The sequence below is a fragment of the Micrasema longulum genome, unplaced genomic scaffold, assembly GCF_059751315.1.
Source record: "Micrasema longulum isolate JH-2025_06_02 unplaced genomic scaffold, ASM5975131v1 h1tg000501l, whole genome shotgun sequence".
NCBI classification, from domain to species: domain Eukaryota; kingdom Metazoa; phylum Arthropoda; class Insecta; order Trichoptera; family Brachycentridae; genus Micrasema; species Micrasema longulum.
This window is the reverse complement of record NW_028277698.1, coordinates 1,245,560-1,272,292: the sequence shown is the minus strand read 5'-3', so window position 1 is coordinate 1,272,292 and position 26,733 is coordinate 1,245,560. Positions and strand designations below refer to the sequence as shown.

Here is a 26,733-nt window from a genome sequence, read left to right as displayed (position 1 = left end):
GTCATTAGTCAAATAATCATACAACTTTTTTTAAATAGTTTGTTTTAAGTTTTTATTTGATAAAAGCCCCAATAACTTTTATTCCATCACCATTAAATGTCGCAGGTTCTCGATTTTGTTTAATTAGGGACTCTTTTCGGGCCAATCCAGTGTTTGAATTCCATTTATTTAAAAAAAATCCTTTGTCTGAAATTAATTCGAAGATGAAAATTTTTTCATTGATTACTAGTCATAGAATGAGAAAAAAATATTTCTAACAGTTTTTGCGGGGAGACAAGGCGCAGTCATCTTGAAAAATGCACTGAGAAATATGGGATTGACGGGACTAAAATAATGGCAAATGTCCCATTACGTAAAAAGAAAAGCATCCCTAGATAATTTGTCCAGCAGGATGTTTCACTGTTAGCTGAAGACACTTGGCGCTTAACCGTTCTCCAGATCTCCGTCTCACGTACGGAATTTCACTCACCTAAAGGATTAAAATTTTGATCTAAATGTGTTGCAACAGAGAGGGAAAACATTTTTGAGAAGGGAATATGGAAGTCTAAGGGCTTATGACCTGTCATTGGCTTAATAGGTCCGAAGATTTTCACGGTCACTGTTATTAATATGTTTCTTTTTTGGGTGATACCGTGTTTGTTGGATTTGTTCCGACGTTTCGGCTACCATTGCAGGAGCCATCTTCAGAGTAAACTGGGCGTTTTGCAGAAAAAAGGATGTGTTTGTACTAGTAATTTGTTCCGTGTCGCAGTCGGCAGTAAGCGCATTTTTATTCATTTTTGTAGCCTGTAGTGCTGGGAACCATGTTGAGTTTAATTTAAGTCCGTCGTCTTTGTTATGTTATTTGGGTGTCTGTGTATTACAATTGCCTCTTTTACTTTTCGTGCACTGTAATTACTGGGTTTATGTAAAATTTTCGGTTCGAAGGCAAAAAATGTTCGGTGTCTATGAAGTGTTCCGCTATAGCAGATTTGTCAGGGTGCCCAAGTTTACACGCTCTTTTGTGTTCGTCAATCCTTTTCTTTGCTGTGCGCTCTATTTGTCCTATGTACTTTTTATCACATCCTTGGGAACTTAGTTTATAAACAGCTTCCGTTTCCAGGGGATTTTTATCTTTTGGGTTCAATAAATGGTTCTTTATTTTTCCCACAGTCCCAAACATTGTTCTAATATTTTGTTTCTTCAGCACATAGCCTATCCTGTTAGTAATATTCTGTAGGTATGCAGTTCCTCCGGTAATATCTTCTTCCTTGTTCTTATTTGTAGCTTGCGATTTAATAATGTTGTCAATTTTCTGCTTCTTATATCCATTACGCTCCAACGCATCTGTAATTTTGTTGACCTCTTCTCCCATTTTCGGAATCTACGCATATTCGTGTCGCTCTTGTTAACAATGTATTTATTAATCCTCGTTGTTGGGCTGGATGATGATGCGAATCAGCGTGTTGTTATCGATTCGTATGGATTGGTTTTCTATACACCGTAGATGCCGTTTGATTTTCTTTTTACTTCGACATCTAAGAATGGGAGAGAGTCGTTAGTTTGTAGTTACATTGTGAACTTTATCAGGGGATGTAATGAATTTATGTGTTCTAGAAAAAAATTCAGTTCATTCATCCCATGTGGCCAGATTGCAAAGATATCGTCTACATACCTCAGTCACGCTTTGTGTACTAAAGTTGCCGTATCCAATGCTGTATCTTCAAATTATTCTATGAAGAAATCCGCTATCACTGACGAAAGTGGAGAACCCATGGCTACTCCTTCTATTTGTTCATAAATTTCACCTTGAAATGTAAAATAGCCACTTTAGTGGTAGTAGTAGAAGTTTTAATAGACAATAAATGAGTGCTCGGTACTGTACGATGCTTAGCGACCTGTAGTATCATTCCTTATGCAGTGCTTTTTGACCATTACAGAAATTTGCAATTTTTCTCTCACTGTGTTTTTATCGCATAATCTGTTATATTGTAACATTTTACTACTCGCATTTAATCCTTATTGAGTTGTGTAAATACTAAAATACGAATACAAATATTGCATGACGTGTTTATGCAAAGGTAACGATTTAACTACCATATTAACAGTATTAAGCCCGTCAATGTTAAGCCAATGATATAATTAAGAAGTGTTTGCTTAACTTCAAAATGAAATACATATTTGAGTACTCGAGACCTATTTTTGCATTTTGACGTCACTCTTCGCGTAATCCATCACATGACAAAAAATATTTCGAACAAGGTAAGAATTAGATAGAAAAACAAAAGCACGTTTTATTTTCAAAGAGTCGAGTATTTAAACATGCGTCTTGGTTATAAAACGTTTATATTGATTTTGTAAACATTGCGGTGGATTTTCTTTACGTTATAAATTATTATATTCAACAGAATGCATGATTTTCATTTATGGTCATATGTATGTACCGATATAATTATTTATTTATTTTATTAGGTAAATCATCAAAGATACATCCTTAAAAACACACAATTTGGATATATTCGGCGATGCAATTCCTCATAGGGTAGTCTCACGTTTTTTAAAAAACATTTTTAAAGTAATAAAGGTCCAGTAAAAAAATTAATTGCTCATAAATAATATTTATAAATTTTAATTTGTAATTTTGAATTTCCGCAAAAACGGTCATTCTATTGGCTACGCCCCTAATAAGTCACGATTCATGTTTATTTTGTTTTACATTGAAATTTTTTTGGAACATAATCACGAATCTTGACGTCACAACAACCAAGGCCACGTCGCATTTTTTTGCAGCATATTTTTATTAAATTTCTATTTTACATTTATGTATGAAAACATTTCTCTACAATATTTATATTGATTTTATCCTACCCTATTCCCTATTAATCCCAGCAGTATTTTGACACAACACGGCGTGATTGAATTAAAATTGGCAGTTGAGTAATAAGCGACGTCTAAAGAGTACGTACTGGCCAAAACTTAATTTAGAGGAGTGTACAGGGGGTAAATGTAGACAGTTATGAGCTCGTGTGCGATGGTTATGTATATCACTGTTAAAAGTAAGCGCTAAATTTGAGTTTAATTTATGTTGCAATATTTGTAAAAAAGTGTTAGTTATTTCATATGAAGGTAAAATACTAAAAGGAATTATATTTGTCTCGGAATATATCTCCTTTATATTTTTATCTCTTGGAAAACAAAATAAATTTCTTATTGCTTATTTTGTAGAACCTGTATTTCCGCAATCCTCTTTTTCGTCGCAAATCCCCAGACACAGGTAAGATAGGTAGGATAACTTGATTTCCATTTTTCTGGCAGAAGTTATTTATGACTTTTAGGAAATGGCAGACCATTTCCAAATTTTTAAAAATTTAAGTATTTCTCTTTAAAAAAAAAAAACACTTTTTCACTTGGACCCTGCCAGGAATCGATCCCGGTACCTTAAGCATTGTAGGTGTTCGCGCCAACCACTATCTCCACTCGATTTCTCTTTTCATGATATTATACATATTAATGCACCCACAGGATTGCATCCTGTCGTGTCGATTCTGGACGATACGTATTTAATGTTCCGTTATTTTAAACGTGAAGGGATTTGGACGGGGATGCAAGAACATATAGAAAAATTTAATGGATTAGGAAGAAGAGAGTTAAAATATGCCCATTTAGTACCTAGCATCAGGTTTCCAGAATTTAATTCTCTTTTGTAAATAGTATCATTATACAAAATGTATATAGAGGAATTCTGCTCAAGTTAACATACACGATAAGGAGACAGATCGCTAATCAGATTCGAACCCCGATCTACCACAAATGGTTTATAATACGGTTATTTAAAAATAAAATTAAATGGTAAAATTAGTGGGTAAAATAAAAAATGAATAACTTGCGAATTATGCAAATGTCATCTTGGACGGATGAATGTCGTCTTAAGAACATCGAACATGTTTTGTTTTCTTATAATTACCATACTTCTATTGTAAAAAAAATGATGTAGACATTATTTCATAAAACCAAATAAATAGTACCTACATGTTATTTTGTACTCGTAGTTTATTTAAAATCTTTGTCGAAAATATGATTTTTCTCAATTCAAATTTATTTTATGTCTTCTTAAGCTGAATCAAAATGATTTATGTGAAAAAATATATTTTATATTTCACTTGCCGGTATGTTTTCTTTAAATACAAGGTGTAATTGTCTTTATAATTAGCAATTGATTAAATATTAAATAAAGTTAAAAGAAATACAAAATAAGGTTCAAATTTATACAATCTAGTAAAAATTCATTTAGTTTTCGTAGTTTGTATTTGCACAGTCCTTTATGAAACCTATTTATGTCTTTTATTATACCTATATATGAAGGTACTTCCTGCAAACCCGGCAAAATCTAAAAAAAGTGCTATATTAATTGAAACTTATTCCGAATACAATTTTTTACAATAATTATAACATTTTCAGTTAAAATACGGCTTTGTCTGTAAGAACTTTCCTTTCAAATTATCGGGTGTGTTGCAAACATCGCAACCTCTACTTGAGTATTGCAAAGTTGGAATGTATAAAATTAAATTTATTATTTCACTACTGTTTCTTGACATAATTCTGCTTAGGAGTAAAATATTTACTGATTATATTAAAAAAATGAAGTTAAAAAAAAGTTGAAGTTAAGTGTATCAGTTTTTGTGATTTGCTCAAAATAAAGGAAGATAGATTTTGGCGGGTTTGCAAAAGTACCCTCATATGTCTTTTATGACCTTTAAAAATATTTAAAATTTTGTAATTATAATTTATGTAACTATATCTAAGTTTTAATTTTTTTAAATTACACAATTTTTAAATAAAAAGTTCAATAAAGCCATATTAAATATGTAAGATTAAAAAAACAATATCTAAAACAAATAAAAAACATATTAAGAATGCAATAAAAACGACATTTATATATTTTTAAAATATTTTATTTAAAAATAAAACATTATGAATTAGTACAAAAAGTAATACATGTATATCTACAACTTGATAAAGTTGTTACACAGTAACGAAAAAAAACAATAGATAATATATAAGAAAAGTATTGCTTTTTTCCATATTAAAACAAAGTGAAATCACAAATAATCTGATCTGACTACCAAAAAACAGTTTTTTTAGTATCAGAATAGTACATAAATCCACAACAGTATAATTTTCTCGCGTTTAAGTTATACTTAAATAACCGTGTTGGATAAGATAAATCATGTTGTTGTAAAGAAGTGATATCCATGACTCCCTAATTCAGAATCCACAACACAACCACGGAACCAATATGTAAACGTCTTATATAATATTATCGTTCAATGAAATTTGGAGTAATTCATGTGTTTTGTTAGCTTACATGTTTGATAATCCATCACTGTTAAATATACTAATATACATATTGAGAACGAGTGATTGACATTTCACTTATTACTGTGAGCGTGTATTTCCTTCACATGGAAAGTTTCTGTCATTCTTTTCCGGGTAGTGTTTTACTTGGCGTGCGAAATATTTTCTAGAAAGCTTCGGGAAAAACTAAAGCTTTCAGGAGACTGAAGACTAGAGTAAAGCCCGATTTGCATGCACCGAAAGACTAAGAATAAATCAGTTAAAATTCTGAAATTAAACTTTTATCTGGCTTTTATACCTTTACTATAAAATTTGAAAAAATGTTATGATCCTGACGGAAATAAAAAAGCCTTGTGTATGAGAACTTATTACACAATTTAAAACCACACAGATGCTTGGTAGTAGCCTCAGAGTAATAATTATCTAGAGAAGCCCTTAAGCTCTGTTGCATAGAACAAAAGCTTTCCAAATTTTTGGTTTGGTTTTTAATTTAACAACAAACGTGTTATGGACGGTTTCGGTTTGCGCTTGCAATTCTCAATCCAAGTACCTGTAGTCCGTTGTATTGCTGTAATCTGTAGCTAACTTCGTGTTCATTAATTATATACACATTTTTCTCCATACCTACATACATACATACATCACTCCATTTATATATATATATATATATATATATATATATATATATCAATATATATATCTTATATCTGTATTCCCGATTATTTTTTTTAACTTCTAATTTTAAGATTTTTAAAATATAATTTATACGAAAAACTGCACTTTTGATCTCTCCACCGCAATATATGTATGTACTATATGTATGGGTATACCCATTTATTTTATACTAATATGTAAATATGTTTTTTCTTCATATTTTTATTTTTTATTATTCTTCTTAAAATCATTTTTATTTTTTGCTCTCTTCAATCCGTGCCTCATGTCTTAGGATGGTGATTACGCCTGACTCCAGGCATGGCTCGTCTGTGGACAGTCTCCCTCCATCTGGAACGGTCTTGTGCTCTTCTATAGGCATTCGTCAATGATGATTCTGATAACTCAGTGACTGTACCGCTCCATCTTGTCGGTTGACGTCCACGTGACCTTGTCCCTTCGACACTTCCCAGGAGAATAGTTTTCTCCAAACTATCAGAATCTCACCTAGAAATATGCCCAAAGAACTGCAGGATTCTTTTCTCGCACATGGAAATCAGTCTTTCTCCTATGTCCAGTTCCTGGAGAATAAATCCATTCGTACTTCTGGCCGTCCACGGAATCCGCAGCACTCGCCGCCAACACCACATCTCGAAAGCTTCGATTTTTGTCTTTTCAGATTCCCTCAGTGTCCAACACTCCACACCATACATGAACACTGAGAAAACCAAGGCCTTCACCAATCTCTTTTTGGTGTTAATGGTGATACTGCGATTCTTCCAGATCTTCACCAGCCGACTCATAGCACTTTTGGCAATACCAACAGTCGCCGTATTTCACCTTCACACCCACCGCCATCGCTAATGAGAGAACCTAGATAAATGAAATTGTTGACTCTTTATAAGTTGCGCAGTAAGGATAATGGCGCTACTTTATTAGCTCGATCAATGATCATAAGGTTAGTTTTGCTCATATTCATTGAGAGTCCCAGATCTGAACTAGCAGCATCTATTCGGTCAATTAGTTCTTTCATTTCAATCTCTGATGATACAATAAGTGTGGTGTCATCAGCATATCTTAGGTTGGATAACTTCCTTCCTCTAATTGTGAACTTACTTGTCCAGCTGTTAAGTGCCTTTCGAATGATATATTCACCATATATTAAAACAAGACGGGAGACAAAATGCAACCCTGTCTAACACCTTTTCAAACCGGGAAGTTATCTGATAGTTCATTGTTAAAATTCACAATTGCTTATTTTTTTATACTTTTGTGTAAAATACATGTTTGTCTTTATATGTATGTATGTATGTATGTAAAACATGTAAAAGCCTAAAAGGCGTTTAAATAAATAAAATAAGGTTATTACTCCAAGGTGGTAGCAGTAGCGGTCCCAGTATTGCGTATACCCACATGTTTTTAATATGAATATTGTTTTAGTATATTTTATAATTTAATTTTGTTTTTGGTTTTTTATGTACATACTTAAATGATTCAAATTAACTTATATTTTTTTTAATATTAAAATAAAGTGATATTTTTTTTTGTGCTCCACATTTTTTTTAAATTTGTAAACCACGGTTTTTTAGGGTTTATTACATACTAACATAATTCACATTTCATATTTCACACTGAGAACTGTATTTTTATGGTAGCAAAAACTGTTCAAGTGAATTAAACAGTTTTTACTACAGTTCGTGTAATTGCAATGTGGTCATGCAATTTAGAAATATCAATGAAAGCGGTAGAGTCAAATTCAATTGAAATGGCTTTAAGTTATTTGATTTGTGGTTTTTTTTTTTTTTTAGTTTGAGCGAAACCGATAGGAATAAGGGTAATAATACCGAATGACCTTGAAAATGGTTTTTAGGTATGTAGAAGGAGTCCTTTTATTGTATTTTTCAAACGCCCAAAAACGAATAGAACTAAATTAATGTATTACGCAACATAATAATTTCCTAGTAAAACTCTTATCATTTTCCTATTTAGTTTTCGAATCCATATAAACCGGGCTTTAAAACAAACATATTATTTTTCTTGACTTATTTCTGTGAGAGACATTGATTAGATTATTGGCTCGCATCATTGCCTAAATGTTTTTTTATGAAAGCGCACCCTTAGATAATCTATTTAGAATATTCAGTAGTTATATTTACAATTATTTAAAACTCGCGTCAGTGTTTTAAAATAATTATTAATTTCCCCAAGAAAATATTATTACAGTGTCATGTTAAAAACTAGAAATTTTTACGAACAGACGAGTTTTTTGTTTACCTTTGAATTAAACATCAAAATTTTGTCAGTACAGAGCTCGTATATTATTATATGTTATTTTAAATGGACAGCTATCTTATTTTTGTATATACCAAAAGTTTAATACATCCGGTACAATAGTCATAACTTTAATAAATATGATTTTTAGTTTTCAATACAGAATAAATTATTAAAAAAACTTATAAAATGTTTTTTTTAAAACAGTTCTAGCTGGACGATTTGCCCTCATGGTGCCTGTATCATATCTGACACTTTTATCTTAATAAGCGCCGCCGTTTTTAAGTGTCATAATTTAACAACAGAGATTTTCATTAAAAACTGTTATAGCATTTTTTAAGACAAATCTAAATAAGACATACAATATATAAAATAAAATAAAAAATACAACTGTTTTTACATTATAAATTTAAGATGTTTCTATTCACTCGTATCAAAAACACACTTACCCTTTCCATAAATCCACCCTCACACCCATATACACTCACACACATATTCACATACCTCCATCAAAAACCCAACTCCCTTACCCACGCATCCCCACACACAAAAATTCGCACACATGCACTTCAATATTAAAATAAAACTGAAATGGATTTTTATAATTGTATTTATTATACCATTAAACCAAACCAAAATATATTTTATTTTTAAGCATCGTCGTATCACCGCTACGATTTAATAATTACTCCGCGTGTGACGTCACTAGTTCTCTTCGGTGAGTTGTCCTGATTAGTGGGTTAGCTTCCCGGGAACCAGAAATCTATCACAAAACTTTATCATCGATTGATTTATAAGAACTTGTGACGTCATTAAAAGTAGTTCATTTATATTAAAATCAATTTTAATATTTTTTCGAATTCGATGTACAATTAAATGCTCTTATTTTTACTGCGTGAAAAAAAACTTTTTTGTATCCAATTTCCTGTAGCACTGGGATTTCTAATTGTAATTATTTTTTAGAGCCAGCTACCATGTACAATAACAAAATATTTTTAATAGCTGGGCGGGACCAAATTTCTTTGTTTTCGTTTTATACAATCATCTACGTCATCCTTTTTCCATTGGTATACCAAATGCAGCATAGCTTGATCATATGTTACATTAATTAACCACTCTTATTGGGCCTCCTGACCTGTTGTGGTGGAAAAAAATACAGATCAAACACCTAATGGGATTTAGATTAAAAAACTCTGCGTCGTGTATACAAAAATTGGTGGAAATTATGGACGCGAATTCTAAAATGATGAGCACGTCTTAATTTTAATACATTTTTTAACTAAGATTCTGTGCCGGCACACAAATAGGTATTATATAAGAATCGGAAAAAAGGCTGGCATGTAACATTTTAAGATAGTAGATTTTCATTAAATTCTGTTTATATTTATAAACCTATCATAAAATACTGTTGGTGAGCATTCTAAACTTGGCTTTAGTTTGTGATACGGTGTATTATAAAAACCTATCAAATTAATGACTGAGAACACTTCTTCTAATATGCTAAGATTATTGATATTTACCCACTCAAGTTTATTCAAGGTATTTGAAAAAAAAGTATAATAATCATAAAACTTTGATTAGACTTAATTTCAAATGAACCATTTTAGAATCAAATTGTAAGTGATTGGAAATAAAAGCTTTTATTTTTGTCTTAGAAAGCGCTTGCGGGCAGTTAAAGTAACGAGCAATAAGATTATAAGAAATGGTCGATAATCTCAAACTTGCCAAACATTTTTCCAATTAGAGCTGAACTAAGAAATGAAAATAGTAGCATTATAATGATTTTCAGATTCAAATGGTTAAGTGAATTAATATTTTTTTTATGAGACTACATCAGATATATATAAAATATTTCACTCAGGATTTTGTTTCGGTGGATTTTTAAAATTTTGTATGTAATTTATGTAGGTGCTTATTAAAAAAAACATTTGCTGTTTTATGATTTACCTTAATATTTCAATTTGGATGCAATTTTCAACGAATTGAAAATAATTCACTTTTGGAAAATAGGGATAAAGTTGTGGTAGACCGGGATGCGAACTTCAGACCTTTATTTTTCCTTTATGATTTATTAAGTTTGTTCATAAGATGATCTTTAAATATTATTACAATATTTTATATCAAAATTTATCAAGAACAGATTTTCCAATTTGATTCAAAATATTTAAAGGCTTTCGATTTATGTTTTCGTCATCGTACAGTTTCAAACCCTTGTACAATGAGTTTTAAGTCTCTATTTTTTTTCTTTGGTAATCCTATCTTTATTTATCTCTAGTTTAGTATGTATGTATGTTAATCTTAATTAAATTTTTACTAATTATTACACAAATTATTTTATGATTAAATTTATGATTAAATTAATTATAAATTTGCTTTACTGTGAGAAACCGTGATCCGTAAACCTACGACACTACGTCGCTTAAGTTCGTTTTTGTCCAACAGACCAAAGCATAAATCTACAGAAGTAGAGCTTTATTTTATTTTTAAGGAATAGGCATAAAAAATGACCACAACTTATGACAAAATTCGTTGAAAACCCCCTTAACCTTTTCCTCACTAAGCATCCAAAAATAACACATGATCCGAACGGGGGGATCAAATGATCCTACTTGTATACTTTTTATTCTCCTACGAGAATAAAAAGTTGGAAGTGTTTATGATGGTGCAATAATTTATTCATGTTTTCACGTAGTGCCAAACATTTAGCAGCATAAGCGTTTTTTTATTACTAATAAATGCCAAAGCAGTTAAGACTGATCTAAGTTTACGGTAAGCAAACCTAAGTTAACGGTAATACTTCAAAATAGAGGCATGAGAATAGTGCTAAAGAAAAGCAGGTATAATAAAATAGAAAACATGTGAGAAAATCTTAATTAGATAACAGTAAAAAAGAGACTGATATATAAAATGGTGGTTTTTATATTTAAATTTCTAAACAATCGAATACCCAAAGACTTCATTAATAAGATAGTGCTAAATATTTTTTTTCATAATTATATTACGAGACATAAGGATAGAATAAGGTTGCCATTAAAAAAAACAGAATCTCAAAGTTGTATTATGTATGAAGGTTTGAAAATGTATGAAGAATGAAAAAAGTTTGAATTATTTTTTTTTAAAATGTTATGTGCACGGTAAAATCATGTTAATAGAAATGTAAGAAAAATAACAGAAAATATTAGTTTATATACTATGTATTGTAATATAAGCTAACTTAAGAAAAAGGTAAAATAAAAAAAAGTGATTTCTCATCTTTGTTGCAATCAATTTATTTTCATGTTCCTAACCATGTCACCTGAAGTTATAATCTGCTACATATCAAATCTTCTAAGAGCAACGCTTTGTTTTATGTCCCAGTGTCCAGAATGTGTAGATTATAGTCCTTAAAAAATAGCTTGATTAGAATGACAGCCGTCAAACTAATTTCATTAGTGATAGGAAATTACTGATCACTGATCAAATCGATTTTATCAGTTATTTCATGCAATCATGAAACTCTGTTTCCAAAAATCGAAATAAAAAACGCAAAAACAAGCCTATTATAGTGTGTTTAACACAATTATTCACCAAAAAATAAGACGTTTATACTTTGTTCATGAACAACATCAAATGAACTATTTTTTTATTCGATCAATTTACATTGATCAATTTGTCCCATCTCTAACATTTTTGCAAAATGATGTAACCTTGTAAGAACGTCGTTAATATTTAGGTTTATTTTAGTTTTAAAGCTGATTTTATTAATTAATTTTGATTTATGTGTCAAGCATTGTATTAAAAAAATAATTTAATACGCCAGGTACGAATGATTTTTCGTGTGTCAATATAAATAACTCCTTTGACGTTACTACGAAGTTATGTCGTCACTTTTTCTGAAAAATGTCATTCTAATCGAGCTATATTTTAAGGACTATAGTTAATTCGTCACACAACTTGGAATTCTTTAGGGTGGATCTTCCGGCTTTTCGTAAATCTCTTTGCCACTAAAACAGTGTGGGATGAAGATGGATTGGCATGGATTAGTTTAGTAAGGTAATAGTGTATATGAATATATTGTAATATTGCCTTCGTTTGTCTTTGCTACATAGTTTTATGCTCATTTTCCAGATTCTTGTGCATATATTTCTTAATATAACTGTTGTAATTGGCCTAGGCCGTATATATAATAAATAAACAAATATCGTTGATTAACCGGGCGTCCTTATTTCAGAATCCTGGGGCAGTGAATTTGGTTATCACAGTGCTGATCAGAGACGTTGGAAGAGGCGCCATAATGGGTGCGGGGGGAAAATGCAGTCGCCCATCAGCGTCTCCGCTCGCAAGGCCATACCTCTGCGTATGCCCGCCATCGAGATGGTCGGCTACCAAAACCCTCTGCCCGGTCCAATCAAATTCCATAACAATGGGCATTCCGGTAAGTTCAAATTATTAAATCAATAATATTTAAAATATAGTAGATATCGTAATACGCGTAATAGGCAGGTACCACTGAAGAGATAATTAATAAATCTGTAGTAGGTACATAAATAAAACAGCTTTTAAAATCAAATGTCTAACCATGCATTTAACTGTCTCCAATTAAAACTTCAGTGTCCAGGAGGATGAATTAAGAAGTTCGCTGGTTCTATTTTTTTATTTGTTAATAAATCACACTAGGCAACAAAAAAACTTTTTTTTTGTGTCTGAAAGAAAAATATGTGATTCTGATAGTATTTTTTCTTCTGAATTCATCGGTTTTTCCCCATCACACAAGGTTTCCGGAATACAAGCATTTATAATTTTAAAAAAAAAAATACTTTCTGCTTTCTTAACTGCACGATATTCGAACATTCTGACTCACCTGGAAACTAAGGGCCCGCAAATATTATTTCTTTGATTTTCGAAAACTTCTGTTTGAGGTACATGAAACCAGAAGTATTGTCCATGGCTTTCACGAAATTCTATGGATGTTGGAGAGATGAGGAAGTTCAGTGTCTTTTTTTATTTGTTAATAGACTATTAAACTAAGCAATTTTTTTATATTTTTATATATCGTATTATCAGCGCTCTGATTTTCTAAAGTTTTATATTTCTAAAATAACTCCGCGTGTGACGTCAAAGGTTCTTCTCTGTCAGTTCTTCCAAATGATTCGTTTACGGTAAGCAAACCGGATATCCTTCACAGCTCTTTAATCATTGGTTAGTTTATATGAACCAGTGGCGTCGGCGTCGTTCAAATTATTGCGTTTTTATTAAAATATTTATTTATATTTTTTTTGTACATTTTCAAGAAACTTTGCAGTTCTCTAATTATGCTCTAATTTTTACCGCGCGCAAGAAAACATTTTTTATATCCAAACTCCCGTTGGGATGAAGTTCCTTATTCCAAATTTGAAAACAGGATAAAAAAATGCATTAAGTGCACGTATTGATAGGTACTCGTGAGAAAAAATCATCTTGACCAGTGTATCAAACTAAGCATATTTTTTTAGTACCGTCAAACGTGACTATTTTGCCCAGTTTTAACAAACTTTAACAATATCATATTTTTTTTGTATATTTTTATACAATTTTAGAAGGCAAAACATGCTGGGCAAAATTATCGCCACTTGTTGACAATTTTGCCCACTTGGTAATTAACTGTTATTTTTGGTTTTATCATCTTTATCATACGGTTTATTTTAGTGACGTCATGCAGAGTAGTTCGTTTTATTTTTTCTCACATTTTCAAGAAACTTTGCGGTAGAATTCAATGCTCTCATTTTTACCGCGCGTATGAATACATTTTTTATATCCAATTTCCCGGAGGCTGAACTTCCTCATTGGGGTTAAAGCATTAAAAAAATGTACACTCTCATGACACCCTGGCAGGCGGCCATTTTCTATTATGAACTTGAAACTTGACATTGCCTTTCTACAAAGTTGTTGATAATGTCTGGCCAGGTTTAAATGTATTTTTCCAATAGTAAAATATTATTTCACCTTTGCGCTGCAGCGACTACCGACGCGCAACGGAAAAAAGGTTTGGCAAATAAATAAATTGACTTTTTTCCAGTTGACTATCAAAAAAGAAAACGAATAGTTTATTAGCATTTGGATTTGTTATTCCAAACAATAATGTACCCGCATTATTTTTGAAAAGCTTTTACCGAAAATAACACGCAAAAGTTATGGTAACTTAGGTAAACTTAGGTTAACTCAGATAAAATTGATTCGCAAAAACAATATTTCCATAGTTTGTTTTTGAAAGAAATATAAAAAAAATAGTTTTAAACAAAGTAACAAAATATAAATAAGATTCCACTATCCACTGTTATTATTATATTTCAGTAGAAATATTCTCCAATAAGGAAATTTATTTTCATGAGAGGTTTTTTCAAACCACTGCGTGGCATATTTTTAATGTATGTAGGTAGCCTCTTCAAATGACTCACTTCAATATTAGCAAGGATTGTATACCTTTCCAATGATTTTCCCTCCATTTAAAATCCTGATCAAAGCGGAAGAAACTTCCAGAACTGAATTATGACTACTATGTTAAAAAATGGTGGCTAAAACATTAACGCAATTTGATTTAGTATCTTTAAATGTTTCTGTATACTTACCTAATCATTTAATGACTCCGGTGATGCTGTACCGCAATCTTTGCACTGTCTTAAAAGCAAAATCATTTTATCAGTTCCGCGCGAAGTTAATTTATTGATATAAATTCATAATTAACATGTGAATTACCATTTTGCAGTAAAATATACATTATCCATATTTTAAAGATATTCGCAAAATGCAGTTAAATGTTGGTGATAAATATTTTGATGTCTTAAAATCCAGTTAATAAAAAGACAAATATAAGAAAGACGTTTTTAACGACTTTGAAATGGAAAAAGAATTGAAAATTCGTTTATTAATTTATTTTCTGCGATTTACGTCAAATTCATTACTATACGTAAATGTATAATTAACAATACATAATTATTTCTGCAGTTCACTTTGTGAATGAATACGTCCTAAACTTATTTCATTAATTTGTTCGTCTGAATATTAAAATGGTTAGGTTAGGTTAGGTTAGGTACCATTTTTTTCTTCTGCGCATGGATTTTTATTATTTATTCTTAAATCATTTTATCGCTTAAATACGCGAGAACACATAATATTAATTATTATTCCCTATTAATTTGTTAAAAGAACAATTCATCACTAACTGCGCCGCGATTATGAACGCTATCTTTATTGTTACATAACATTGCTGGTTTTGTTTCAATGCATATTTTGTTTATTGTTTAATTAGTATTTTATGATTTTTTTATTAGTTTTATATTAATGAATAATTTTTTTAAATAATTTAATTTTGAAAACTTTTATTGTTAATTTTATTTATTTATTTACGTATTTTATTCATGTTTATTTTATTATTAATTAGTACAATTTTTGGAATTTTATTTTGATTTTTACAATAATTTAATTTCAAATTAATCATTTATTTTGCTTATTTTATATAAATATGTATTTAGTTAGTGTTTACATGTGATTGGTGAAAAATGAGTAGTGTCTAGTGGTAGTTTATTGTATAATTTCAGTCCCTGATTTATTAATCTTTTTTTATTTTTTTTTATTTGGAAGTTCAACAAGAATACATAAAATACATACATTTTTTAAGTAAGCATTACTAACGTTCTTTATATATATTCTCAATTATAGAACTCCACCATCTTTCATAAATTATATAAAATAAGTGTGTAAAATCATTTTAAGTAATAATAAAGATTAAGTTAAGTGAAAGATAAGAATAAAGATTGAGTTAAAGAAATAAAATTGATTGAGTCATGATTGTCCTTGTCTTGTTTTAGAAAGTTGCATATGATATTTTTCTGATATTCTCGTATTATGTCCATGTTGACTACATTTTTTTACAAGTTTTAGTTCTTCGTCTACAATTAAATTAGTGGCTAATTATTTATGGATAAATTTGAATGATTCTAGTTGAAAGAGTTCAGTTATATTTAATTGCTTAGTTTGTTTAAAAAGTTCTCTAGTTGCAGTTAGATAGGGAAGGTCATATACTAACATTAATATTTTATTTATTTTTTCATTTTTTGTAAACCAAATAAATAAATAAATATCGAGACGGTAATATACTAACACCCATATTTATCTACGAAAATGTGTATATTTGTATGAAAATTCAAAGTATCTTCGTCGGTAATCTGTAATCAAACGAGTTTAGAAAAAAACATTGTAAACATATTATATTTTTCTTACTTAATTTTACTTTGTAGATAAAATGAAAGATAAATTTGAACATCCCATTAGAATACGGACCCAGGCAACAGTGGGTGATTCTTCGGGCCCTTCGGGCCTCGGTTGATTATGATCTCGGACACCTAAAAATATCGGCCCTACGGGCCTTCGAATTGATTTTTTGCTTTCGGAGCAATCTAAATGTAGTAAAGAAAAATCTCTCACTTAAAATAATGTTACAAAAATTACACAAAATTAACAGATATTTTAAATATCTATTAATTGATTAGTAAGCGATTAAAATTGAAAAGTGGAAAATCTGTAATGTAAAACAATAATGATCATCGGTCGCCGATTGTTAAATGATAGTAAATTCGGTCCTCGGGGCCTTAATGAATCTATCCTCTTGGCTTAATTATATCGGCCCTATGGGCCTAAGTTGATGCCGATCAACGAAGGCCTTAATGAATCTATCCTCTTGGCTTAATTATATCGGCCCTATGGGCCTAAGTTGATGCCGATCAACGAAGGCCTCCTAGGACCTTGGTTAATCGGGATTTTGGATGCGCTGTATTAGTTATTCATAACACAAATTAACATTTTTATTGAAACATTTTAGCACTAATACTAGTTCTTTAAACCCTGTCACATCCGAAACCACGATGATCAGTATGAGCAAGAAGAGATATTAGCACATTTAAAACAATATTTAGAACGCAGAAATTAAAAAAAAAAAAAAAAACAAATGGTTGCTTACTTCTGCAGATGTATCAGACTCCCCCCTCCCCTCTACTCGCTTCACCCTTGCAGAAGTAAGCAACCATTTGTTTTTTTAAATATTTTATTTTTGTAAATTTTATTCGTTATAAAAAAATATTTTAATGTGCCAATATGTCTTCTTGGTCATACTGATCACCGTGGTTTCGGATGACAGGGTTTAAAGAACACGTGTATAAGTTACCCATTACAATTAACAGAAATGTTAAATATGTCACTATCTAAATATTTAAATTGTTCCTTATTCTTTCCTTTCCATCCCCTCTCCTCTCTTCATTGTATAGTGTTAATTTTTAATTCTTTAATTAACCATTGTTTTTAATTTTTGTATAAAATTGTAAGATTCAATATGTCCATGTATTTATAATTTACTCAAACTGAACGGTTTGGGTAGCTAGGAAGAAATTGCCATAAGGCAATAGGCCCGCCCTTATATGCAGGTATATATATTGTATATGTATATAAAGTGTCAAATAAATATATAAAATAAACAATTATAAAATATTTTTTTAAATATATGTTTGCATGTGTTTACACTTTGCTTCATAAATGGCCACACTCATGATTAAACGACAAATGATGTACCTATAAAACTGTTTAAAAACCGGATACGGTTTGGTCAATTCAACCTAATTAAGTGTTTTGGGTAATGCTTAAGGTCTCAATAATGTTCAAAATTAAAATCATCATGTTTGATTTCACGTGTTCATATTTATTTGACGTTTAATCGTCGGTGTGGCCAGATATGAAGCAAAGTGTACACGCATGCAAAAAATACAAATTCCAAAATTAATCACTCTTCTGGGGGTAGAGAAGATTCAGAATACCACCCTTGGAGAGGACACCGAAATGAGGCATGGTTTGCACCGTCTATACCTTGCCCACATTGGTATGGAGATGGAAATGGAAAAGTTACCTAGGTAAACCCGTATATTATGACTATGATAAGTTAATTGAAATGCACATTAATATTGAAGGTAAAAATAAGTCATAAACTTCAGATATCTGAGTCAAATCAGTCATTACGATATGCATACTTATGCAGGCCATAAATCATGATATATATTTTTTTTCTTTATAGCGTTCAGATATGTCTGATGATTAGATTTTTATAACCGTAGTTAGTGGGTTGTAATATAAAGTAGAATCGAATTATTTGAAATTTACCACTTTATAAAAAGTTTAATTTCACTCTATTGACATGATTAACATGCGCGTGAAATTCAGGATTCCTTCTTCTTCGCGGGTCACAATCTGTGCGATCGGTTTGCTTCATGCATGGTCAGTCTCCATCCGTCTCCATCCCCCGCTTGTCTCTTCAACTCGGCGTACCCGCTACAACGCGTGTCGGAGATAATCTGGTCCATTTAAAGCCATTTAACGGGGTCGTCCTCTGTAATTTGTGCCTTCACAAGAAGAAGCAGGCCTGGGTGTCTTATGTTATGGCCTTTCCATTTGGATCGCTGTTGTGCAACTTTATTGAGCGAGCATCTAGACTCCCCCGTCCTGTTTGATACCTCGGTGTTAGGTGTTCAACATGTTCCGACCGATGAATCAACATGCGCCTGTAGCACCACGTCCCAAACGCCTCTAGCCGCCCCGTTCTGCCTGTCCGATAGTCCACGTTTCACTTTCATACAATAGTAACTCAATGAGTGAATATCAGGGGCGAACCGTGTATAGAAGCGATTATGCGCAGCTTACCATTATATTTTACTATCCATAATAATGTTATACGGTAACTTTATTTACAGAAAAACAAACAAATATTTACTATTTCTTATAAATCTTGTATTTTTCTCCAAATATAAATAAAAATATTAATAAAGCGCGTCCAGCGCCAGCATTGAGTCAAGGAACTAGCCGATTACTACAGCTTATTTCTTCATACAAATAAGTGTACTATATTTTGAACATGTTAAACCAAGTGGCGGGATTTTTCTCCTAGAGTAAACTTTCAGATTACACAAATTCTTTGAAGGTTCTCGATTTGGAAAACAGTATTTCAAACATTTTTTCTTAAAGACTATTTTCCTTTGAGATGACAGTTTTGACATATGACTCCCAACACATAATATGGCGCTCGACGCGGCCGTTTTTGACATTATTCATTTCTAGAACAAATCGGCTAGTTGACATTTCAATCATAATGAGAATACCTAATACTGATTGAATTAATTGTGCTATTTTTTATTAACTTTTATTAAGTTATGTGTTAAATTAATGGATAATACAGCTACACAATATAATATATCACGAAGTTACGTTATTTGAGTTGATTCCATAGATGAGAGTTGTTGTATCACACAGAACCACTGAAAAAATAGCAATTTATAGTACATATAACTTACATAATATTATGTACCTACTATGTTGGTACAAATAAATTATTTTTTTATAGCTAACCTGTAAATAAAATTACCGTTCGCCCCTGGTAAATATATAATAACTTGTTTATTCAAGAATAATAAATAATTATGTATCAAGAAAGTTTTCAGCTCACAAAAGTCAACAGATTGAAGGATTGAGGAAACGTGGATGTTTAAACATAGGCGGAATGTTGAATTTAACAGTGTGTTAATTGTGTGAATTAAATGGCCACAACCAGCTAATGTCAGGTCATAAGCCACGTAAATGCCTAGACTTCCAAATTCTCTTCTCAAAAACTATTTCCCCCTTTTAAAATAAATTTAAGTTTTTATTTTATTTTAGTTAAGTTTAAGAGCTGAAACTTTTTTTGTTTTAAAGAGATTTGATATTTCATATTCTAGGCAATGCCTGAAAACAATTTTAAAATTTGGATACTTTTTCTTGGACCAGTTGGTTTACTTAAAATATGTTGAGTTTATCCAAATGTTTGTAGACAAAATATTGAACTTAAACCCTTAGAGATTTATTAAGATGAACAAATAACAATTAATTCAATCAGATGAATCTCATCATAACAATAAAGTTTTTAGCTCTGTAAATTGAAGACATATGGATGTACAAATAAAAGTACAATTGTGAATGTTATAAGGTGTGTAAAAGTGCAAATTGGCCACTTAAACCAGCCAATTACAGGCCATAAGCCCTGTAAACGCCTAGACTTAATATCTATTATAATTTGTTCCAACTTCCTAGGGGGTGGTGAAATCCAGTATTTTGTCTACAAACATTTAGACAAACTCAAAATATTGTAATAAAAACGTTGCTGGAATACTCATATAATAATAAATTGAAAAAGTTCATTTTTATTTTTGACAAAGTTCTATTTATGTACTATGTCAAAATCGTTCATATAATTATGAGATAAAACCATAAAATTATAACGTATATCTTACTATGCAAACCTCTAAATTATAATATTTGCATAATGTACTTATCGATAGTTTCTGACTGATGGACGCAATAAACGTAAAATATTAAAGTGTTTTTTTAATTTTTTTATTTATTTAAAAACGGTGTGAAAAAATAATAAATTAGGACATGAGTGTTGATATAAAATTTGCGTTTTTATTGATGATACCTAGTCAAGTCGCACAGAATAATTATTGGTAACTACCAATTACCTACTTATTTATTTATACAGTAATTAACTCCTTGATTGAGTGCCCTAATATATAATTATCTAGAGTTGTAAGCTATTATAGACATGTCTCTTGTTTATCTGTCTTCACATTGACATATAAACATGCCCTGAGCCCTCAAATGATGACACGTAACTCATGCTCAAACGCTCAGTCATGCCCCATGCGTATTTAGTCGTTCTTCGACCTCCAGCCAAGCATGATGTTTGGAATCGAAACAAAAATGTCTACTTGTGTCATGAAAGCGTATAAAAACCTTTCGGATAAACATTGTAAAAAGAATTGTGTAACTTTTCATTGGTAAATATTTGTTCATGAGGGATTAACAAAGCTTTAAACAATTAATATTCAAATATAAATAGTATTTTTTGTAAACGTCAAACTACGCCTAGCGGTGCAATTACGAAGGTTTTCTTATTTACAGGGGCGCACTAATACGAATATGTTTTAAAAATAGAATAAATATGAGTTAATATTATTTTTGCGTTCCCCAAAATCCAGTAATAAGAAATAAATTGTTTGAAATTATAAATAATTTAAAGAAATAATCTAATTAGGATCCACCAAAAACGAATGTTGATTGTTAACGTTAAAAAACAAACTTTTTACAAACCAATAATGAGTAGGGTAAAAACGGGTAATGCCGGTCAGGGAGTAATACTGATCATTACAATGTCACCCGTATTACAACATTCCCGCGCACGCACACATATAAAGTGGGTGGCGTAACTATAGGTTTCCCGTGCCGCTCAGTTCCCAGCACATGTTTGGAATGAATGTGCGTCAATTATTTTCACGCCAAATTGTTGTTGTCAGACAATAAGAGGTGAGCGTTTGTTTTATTTGTCTTACATTGTTAGTTATAATTATTCTAGTATAATTATCAAGCATTTCAAGTAATCTTCGATTTTGAACTTGTCTCTACAGGTTTTTAACCTAAAAATGTTTTTGATGCTCCAAAATTATGTTAATCGATCAACGAGATCTATATGTAGATTGGCTGAAACATTTTGCAGGTTTCATCAAACAATAAACAAATCAAGAGGCAAGATGCAAATAACATGCAACAGTCCTGACAGGTACTCTCAACAAAGCAGCTCTGATCGAGAAAGAAAATAGAAAAATGACAAGAGAGAAGAAAAAAGTCACTTTTAATATCGATAACAACAAGAAAAAAAAGTAAAATCGATGAATGTAAAAATGACTAAGAATAGAACATTTCAAGACAAAGACAAGAGTGATGGTAGTACGTCGGACTCGGAAATAGAAATGACAGACCTGCGTAAAGATGAAGATACTGAAGCTGTTGAGGACTTAGATAATAAATGGGTAATTTGTGATGATTATGGACAAATTACGACTTTTGGTGTAGGTGTGTGCTATGTGGTCTCTGGGCTCATGATGATTGCTCCGGGTATGACTCTCTTTAGGGCTATATCTGTGACTTATACCTGAACAAAGCTTGACCTCTATTACCAACCTAGTGACTGTGTTTAGTACCGGTCAAATCCGTTTTTTTTTTTAATATTGATTTTGCCAAAATTGTATAATTTATTGATCTCGATGATTTTGATTATGTTAGAAGAATACTGAAAGTATAATCGGTAGAATGTTTATAAACAAATATTGATTAATAGCTGATTTGTGATTATTTCTCCTTAAGTGACCGGTAATACCGTTTTTACTTTATCCTCCAATTTTTTGTGGCATATGCATGATCGTTGAATGCAGCCCTGGTAAAAATAAACAAACTCAGTAACTATGTATTTGTTTTCGTGTCACTATTTAAAAAAATATTTTACTTTATGGGGCGTGTATGTGTATTAATATTGACCCGTTGTCTGTAATTGTGGAAATGATTCATTAAGATAATAAGCTTCGGAAGTATTTGTCAGAATTGAATTGATAGAAAGAAGACTCAAATTATAATTAATTATTCTTTGGTTGGTACCCAAACAATTACATTTTGCAATTCACCAGATTCTTGTATTTACAACTGTAGATAGTAAATACTAACTTCCAAAGCAGACATCTTAAGGAATTTACAGTAAATTAAATACACGAAGTATTCTTGTCGCCAAAACAGTACGTTAGGATTATAAAGATTATGTTTTATAACATTCGTTTCATTCATCAAATAATTGGGCGATTAAATATAATGTAAATCCCAAACCACAATACTATTTGTGTATTTGTGCATACTGATGTCCTTGTGATGGTATTATTGTGTCTGATCTTTACATAATTATTTTATTCTGATTGACAATCGTTTGTAATGTTGAATAATATAGTTTACAATCCCTAATTATAATATTTAATCCAAATAAACATCTTGAATATTGAATAAATAAATCAAATAACCTCATGCATAATTACTTAGTCCATTCAATGGAAACTATGTTCCTCCAGGCTTTTTTACTAGCTTAAAACTCCCGTACTTACATTGTCTTCTCCCGAGTTGTGCATCTGACTTGAGCTATTGAAGAACTATCAGCAGTGGACGCCCAGGACGATAAGAACTGAATGCCTTTTAAAATAGGCACATGTGATCGAGCTCCTCTCAGGATGCATCCTCAGTATTGCCTTTTTTTACCACTCTTTTATCAAAGGTTTCTGGGTCTGTTGTCCTATTTCTAAATCAAAGAAAAACCATCACACAGCAAAAGAAAAATCCTGTAAGAAGGTATTTCAACTTAATTGAGAGTGTGTTACGGTTCGCTGCCATTTGATAATATATTCTGTGATCAAGCTTTTGTGACTGGATTTTTTTTTACGAAGCAGAGATTTAATTTTGACATTCTTTAGACTTGCTTTTGAATGCTGCACCTGTTTTTGTAATAGTGAAAATCCTTTGAATTGCTATCGTTTGTTATGATTAACCAACTATGTTATTTAAAAATGTTTATTGCAGTTGCTAAAAATATTAGTTGACATCGACAAAATAAAAAGGCGTTCTGCGTTAATAAAAGAACGGCTTAAAGGATTTATGATGCAAATATTAATAGATTCAGAAATCGGAGAAGACCGAGAAAGACATGGCATTACCAAGTAGAGGAAGCGAGATATATTTGCAAAGACAGTGTGATATGGTGTTCTATTCTCTTTGCCTACTAAAATAATAAGGACTAGGACATAAACTCGTAATAATAGCAGTCTTTGTCAGCCATTGGCTTTTTTTTGATAAAATCATGTTTTAGATTGTTGGTCACAGCACTCGTGAAAGAATTTTTTTAAGGTCCTTGGTGTTTTCCCATAAAAAGGTTTACAATCGACCATCGATCTTCTTAATCTTTATTCAAAATTGTGTAACGACCTTTTTCGGCTAATTGCAAACTTCAAGTTTCATCTGTTTATAAATACTGTTGTTTTTAATAACGAATACTTGATGAAAGCTTGTCCATAGCTAACTCTTTTATATTTGATGTCATCAATAGCTGGACGAAGATTTTTTCAACTATACTGCGTGGTGGTTAAAGGTTTTGACAGAACAAGTTGATTATGGGTAATTAAGAACGTTCCCAATTACCCCAATCACATCGTTCTCAATTCCCCAAAAACGCCGAATAAAGCAAAATGGACCAAACTAAAACACGTTTTGACATGCAATCGAAAAAATAATCTAAGTTCAAAACATACATACATATAACAAAAGACAATGTTGAATGCATATGGAAATATAAAAACCCAAACAAATACACTTTCACTTAAATTTGTGAACAACAGAAATTAACGATAAAATTAAATAAGTGACTTTGTGCTGCAACTAATTCGTATCGTATGAGAGGGAACGAGAGCGAAATAAGGTTTTGTTTGCGGTAGAATGAGATGGATAAATGGCTAACGAACGAACTTACGAAACGAAATTGTGACAGAATCAGCCTGCTCGCTATCAGCATTTCACACTGGCCAAATTATTAGGAAGAAAGAAGAAGAACGTTATTCGATCAGAGAGGTACCGCACGCTCTCTGTGATAAGTTCGATCTTCAGGCTTATTCTGTCATAATTTGTTACAACGGATGCCGTAGGATGGGGGAAATATGACTTATTGAAGAATTCCCACTGTACCAAATTACCCGACTTTCCCCTAATTAATAACAAGTCATAATTATTATTTAAGCCTTTGTATTTCTGAAGCGTTTCGGCTAAAGCCGATTTGACGTGCTTATGATAAATTTAACGATTTTTTTTATCGCGGATATGACCTACGAATTATTTTGTGATTGAAACATAACAAAAAAAAGTTGTCGCCATCAGCAGGAGACATAAAAAAAACGTAATATAAATTATGATTGGCGTTTGTATATTATATGTACGATATAGATACTTATGGACATAATGCATATTAATAATTCTGATTGATATGCGAAAAATAGTAGACAAGCAGGATTTTTTTAGAGTTCGTTTTAATGTTGATTATTTCAAACCGAACTCTCGTGACAAAGCAATGGCTGCAATTGAAATATATTTTTACCATGCAAATCAGATTTGATTAATTAATTGATTAGGTGGATATATTAAAAATCAAATTATTGTAATGTATGTATTATTTGAACAGGCGTAGGTCCAAAAGGCATTTTTTATTGGTGTTGTGAAAAGATTTTGATGTGGTTAACTTTTAGATTTTCACTGTTCGCCCCTGCGAATTAATCATTGATTAATAAAACAATGTCACTAAGGTTTTGAGTAAGTTCCAATCTTCGATCTTTTATGTATTTTATGCCTTCTTTTATGTATTTTTTATTCATTTTCCTAGTTTTCTTTAGCTAAGAGTTTTACGATAACTGTTTTTTTTTTCAAAACGTGTTTTTTTTTCTTGTTTTTATTTTCTTAAAAACGTGTTTCTTTAGCTTTTATACTTATACACAATCCTAATTACTTTTATTAATTTATAATTCGTAACAGATTGCACTGGAGACGGGTCTAGTAATATTATACAGATCTTGTATGTCCAGTTATCTGTTATTATTCCCTAATGAAATAAATAAATAAAAATATAATCTACGGTACGCATTTAAAAAAAAAAGATAATTTAAGAGAAGTAGGGCCTTTTTTTCAGAAGTCAAAAGAAATCTTTTGATAAAACAGAAAACCAAAGTAATTTGATGGCTTAATATGTAATTAGGATTGTGTATACCTACATAAAATTCGAATTTTCACTAATAGCTTTTTTGTCTGGTGATTTGTATCGGTTTAAATAAATTATATTACTGGTTTAGGAGTTCAATTAAAAATAACAAAGGGAAAAACGCGGGACGCGGGAAGCAAGATCACTTAGCATTTTTGTCGCATCTTCATACGGTGGCGTTGTTTGGTTGTTTCCACATATTAATTCACCAAATTGGTAGCCAGCCAAGCAATAAATTAAATGTACGTTTATTTTATTTTATAGTTTTCTATGTTGAATAATTATGCGATGATTTGTATTTAACTTTTGAATCCAAACAGAATCTTAAATAATTATAATCTGTTCGGTTGACGTACCAGTGAAAAAGTGCATTTTTCGTTTTTTTAGTCGGACGTCCGCCAATTTTCAATTGGCTGCTCAATTTCTCCACCGGTGAAAATACCTCGAATATTCGTCACGGGAGTTTTATGACAATACCATAATATCGCTAGCTCAAAGCAACAGTCAGATCTCTAGAGAACATATTCTGAGATAATCGGACTTAGAGGTGCGCAAAGGGTCTGACTAGATTAAATTATTTGAAGTATATTATTAATACTATATTTTCACATAGATTATACTCATTTATTTAATTTATTAACATATTTGCATGTGTACCTCAAAATCGGAAATTTCGGCTATATCTCACTGTTGCTTTGAGCTAGCGATATATATTTGTTTTAATAGATACCAGGGGTGGTATTCTGAATTTTTTCTACCCCCTAGAGAGTAATGAATTTACGGACTTTTAT

The 26,733-nt window shown here is 31.2% G+C and overlaps 1 protein-coding gene across 1 annotated transcript in view; it reads left to right on the top strand.

Annotated features, from left to right (window-relative positions):
* Window positions 1-26,733, top strand: part of CAH9 (Carbonic anhydrase 9) — a 63,281-nt gene that overhangs the window by 29,034 nt on the left and 7,514 nt on the right. Inside the window, exon 2 of the mRNA XM_088227408.1 lies at window positions 12,467-12,670. Within this exon, the coding sequence (XP_088083534.1) occupies window positions 12,467-12,670 (204 nt within the window). The remainder of the gene's footprint in view (window positions 1-12,466; window positions 12,671-26,733) is intronic.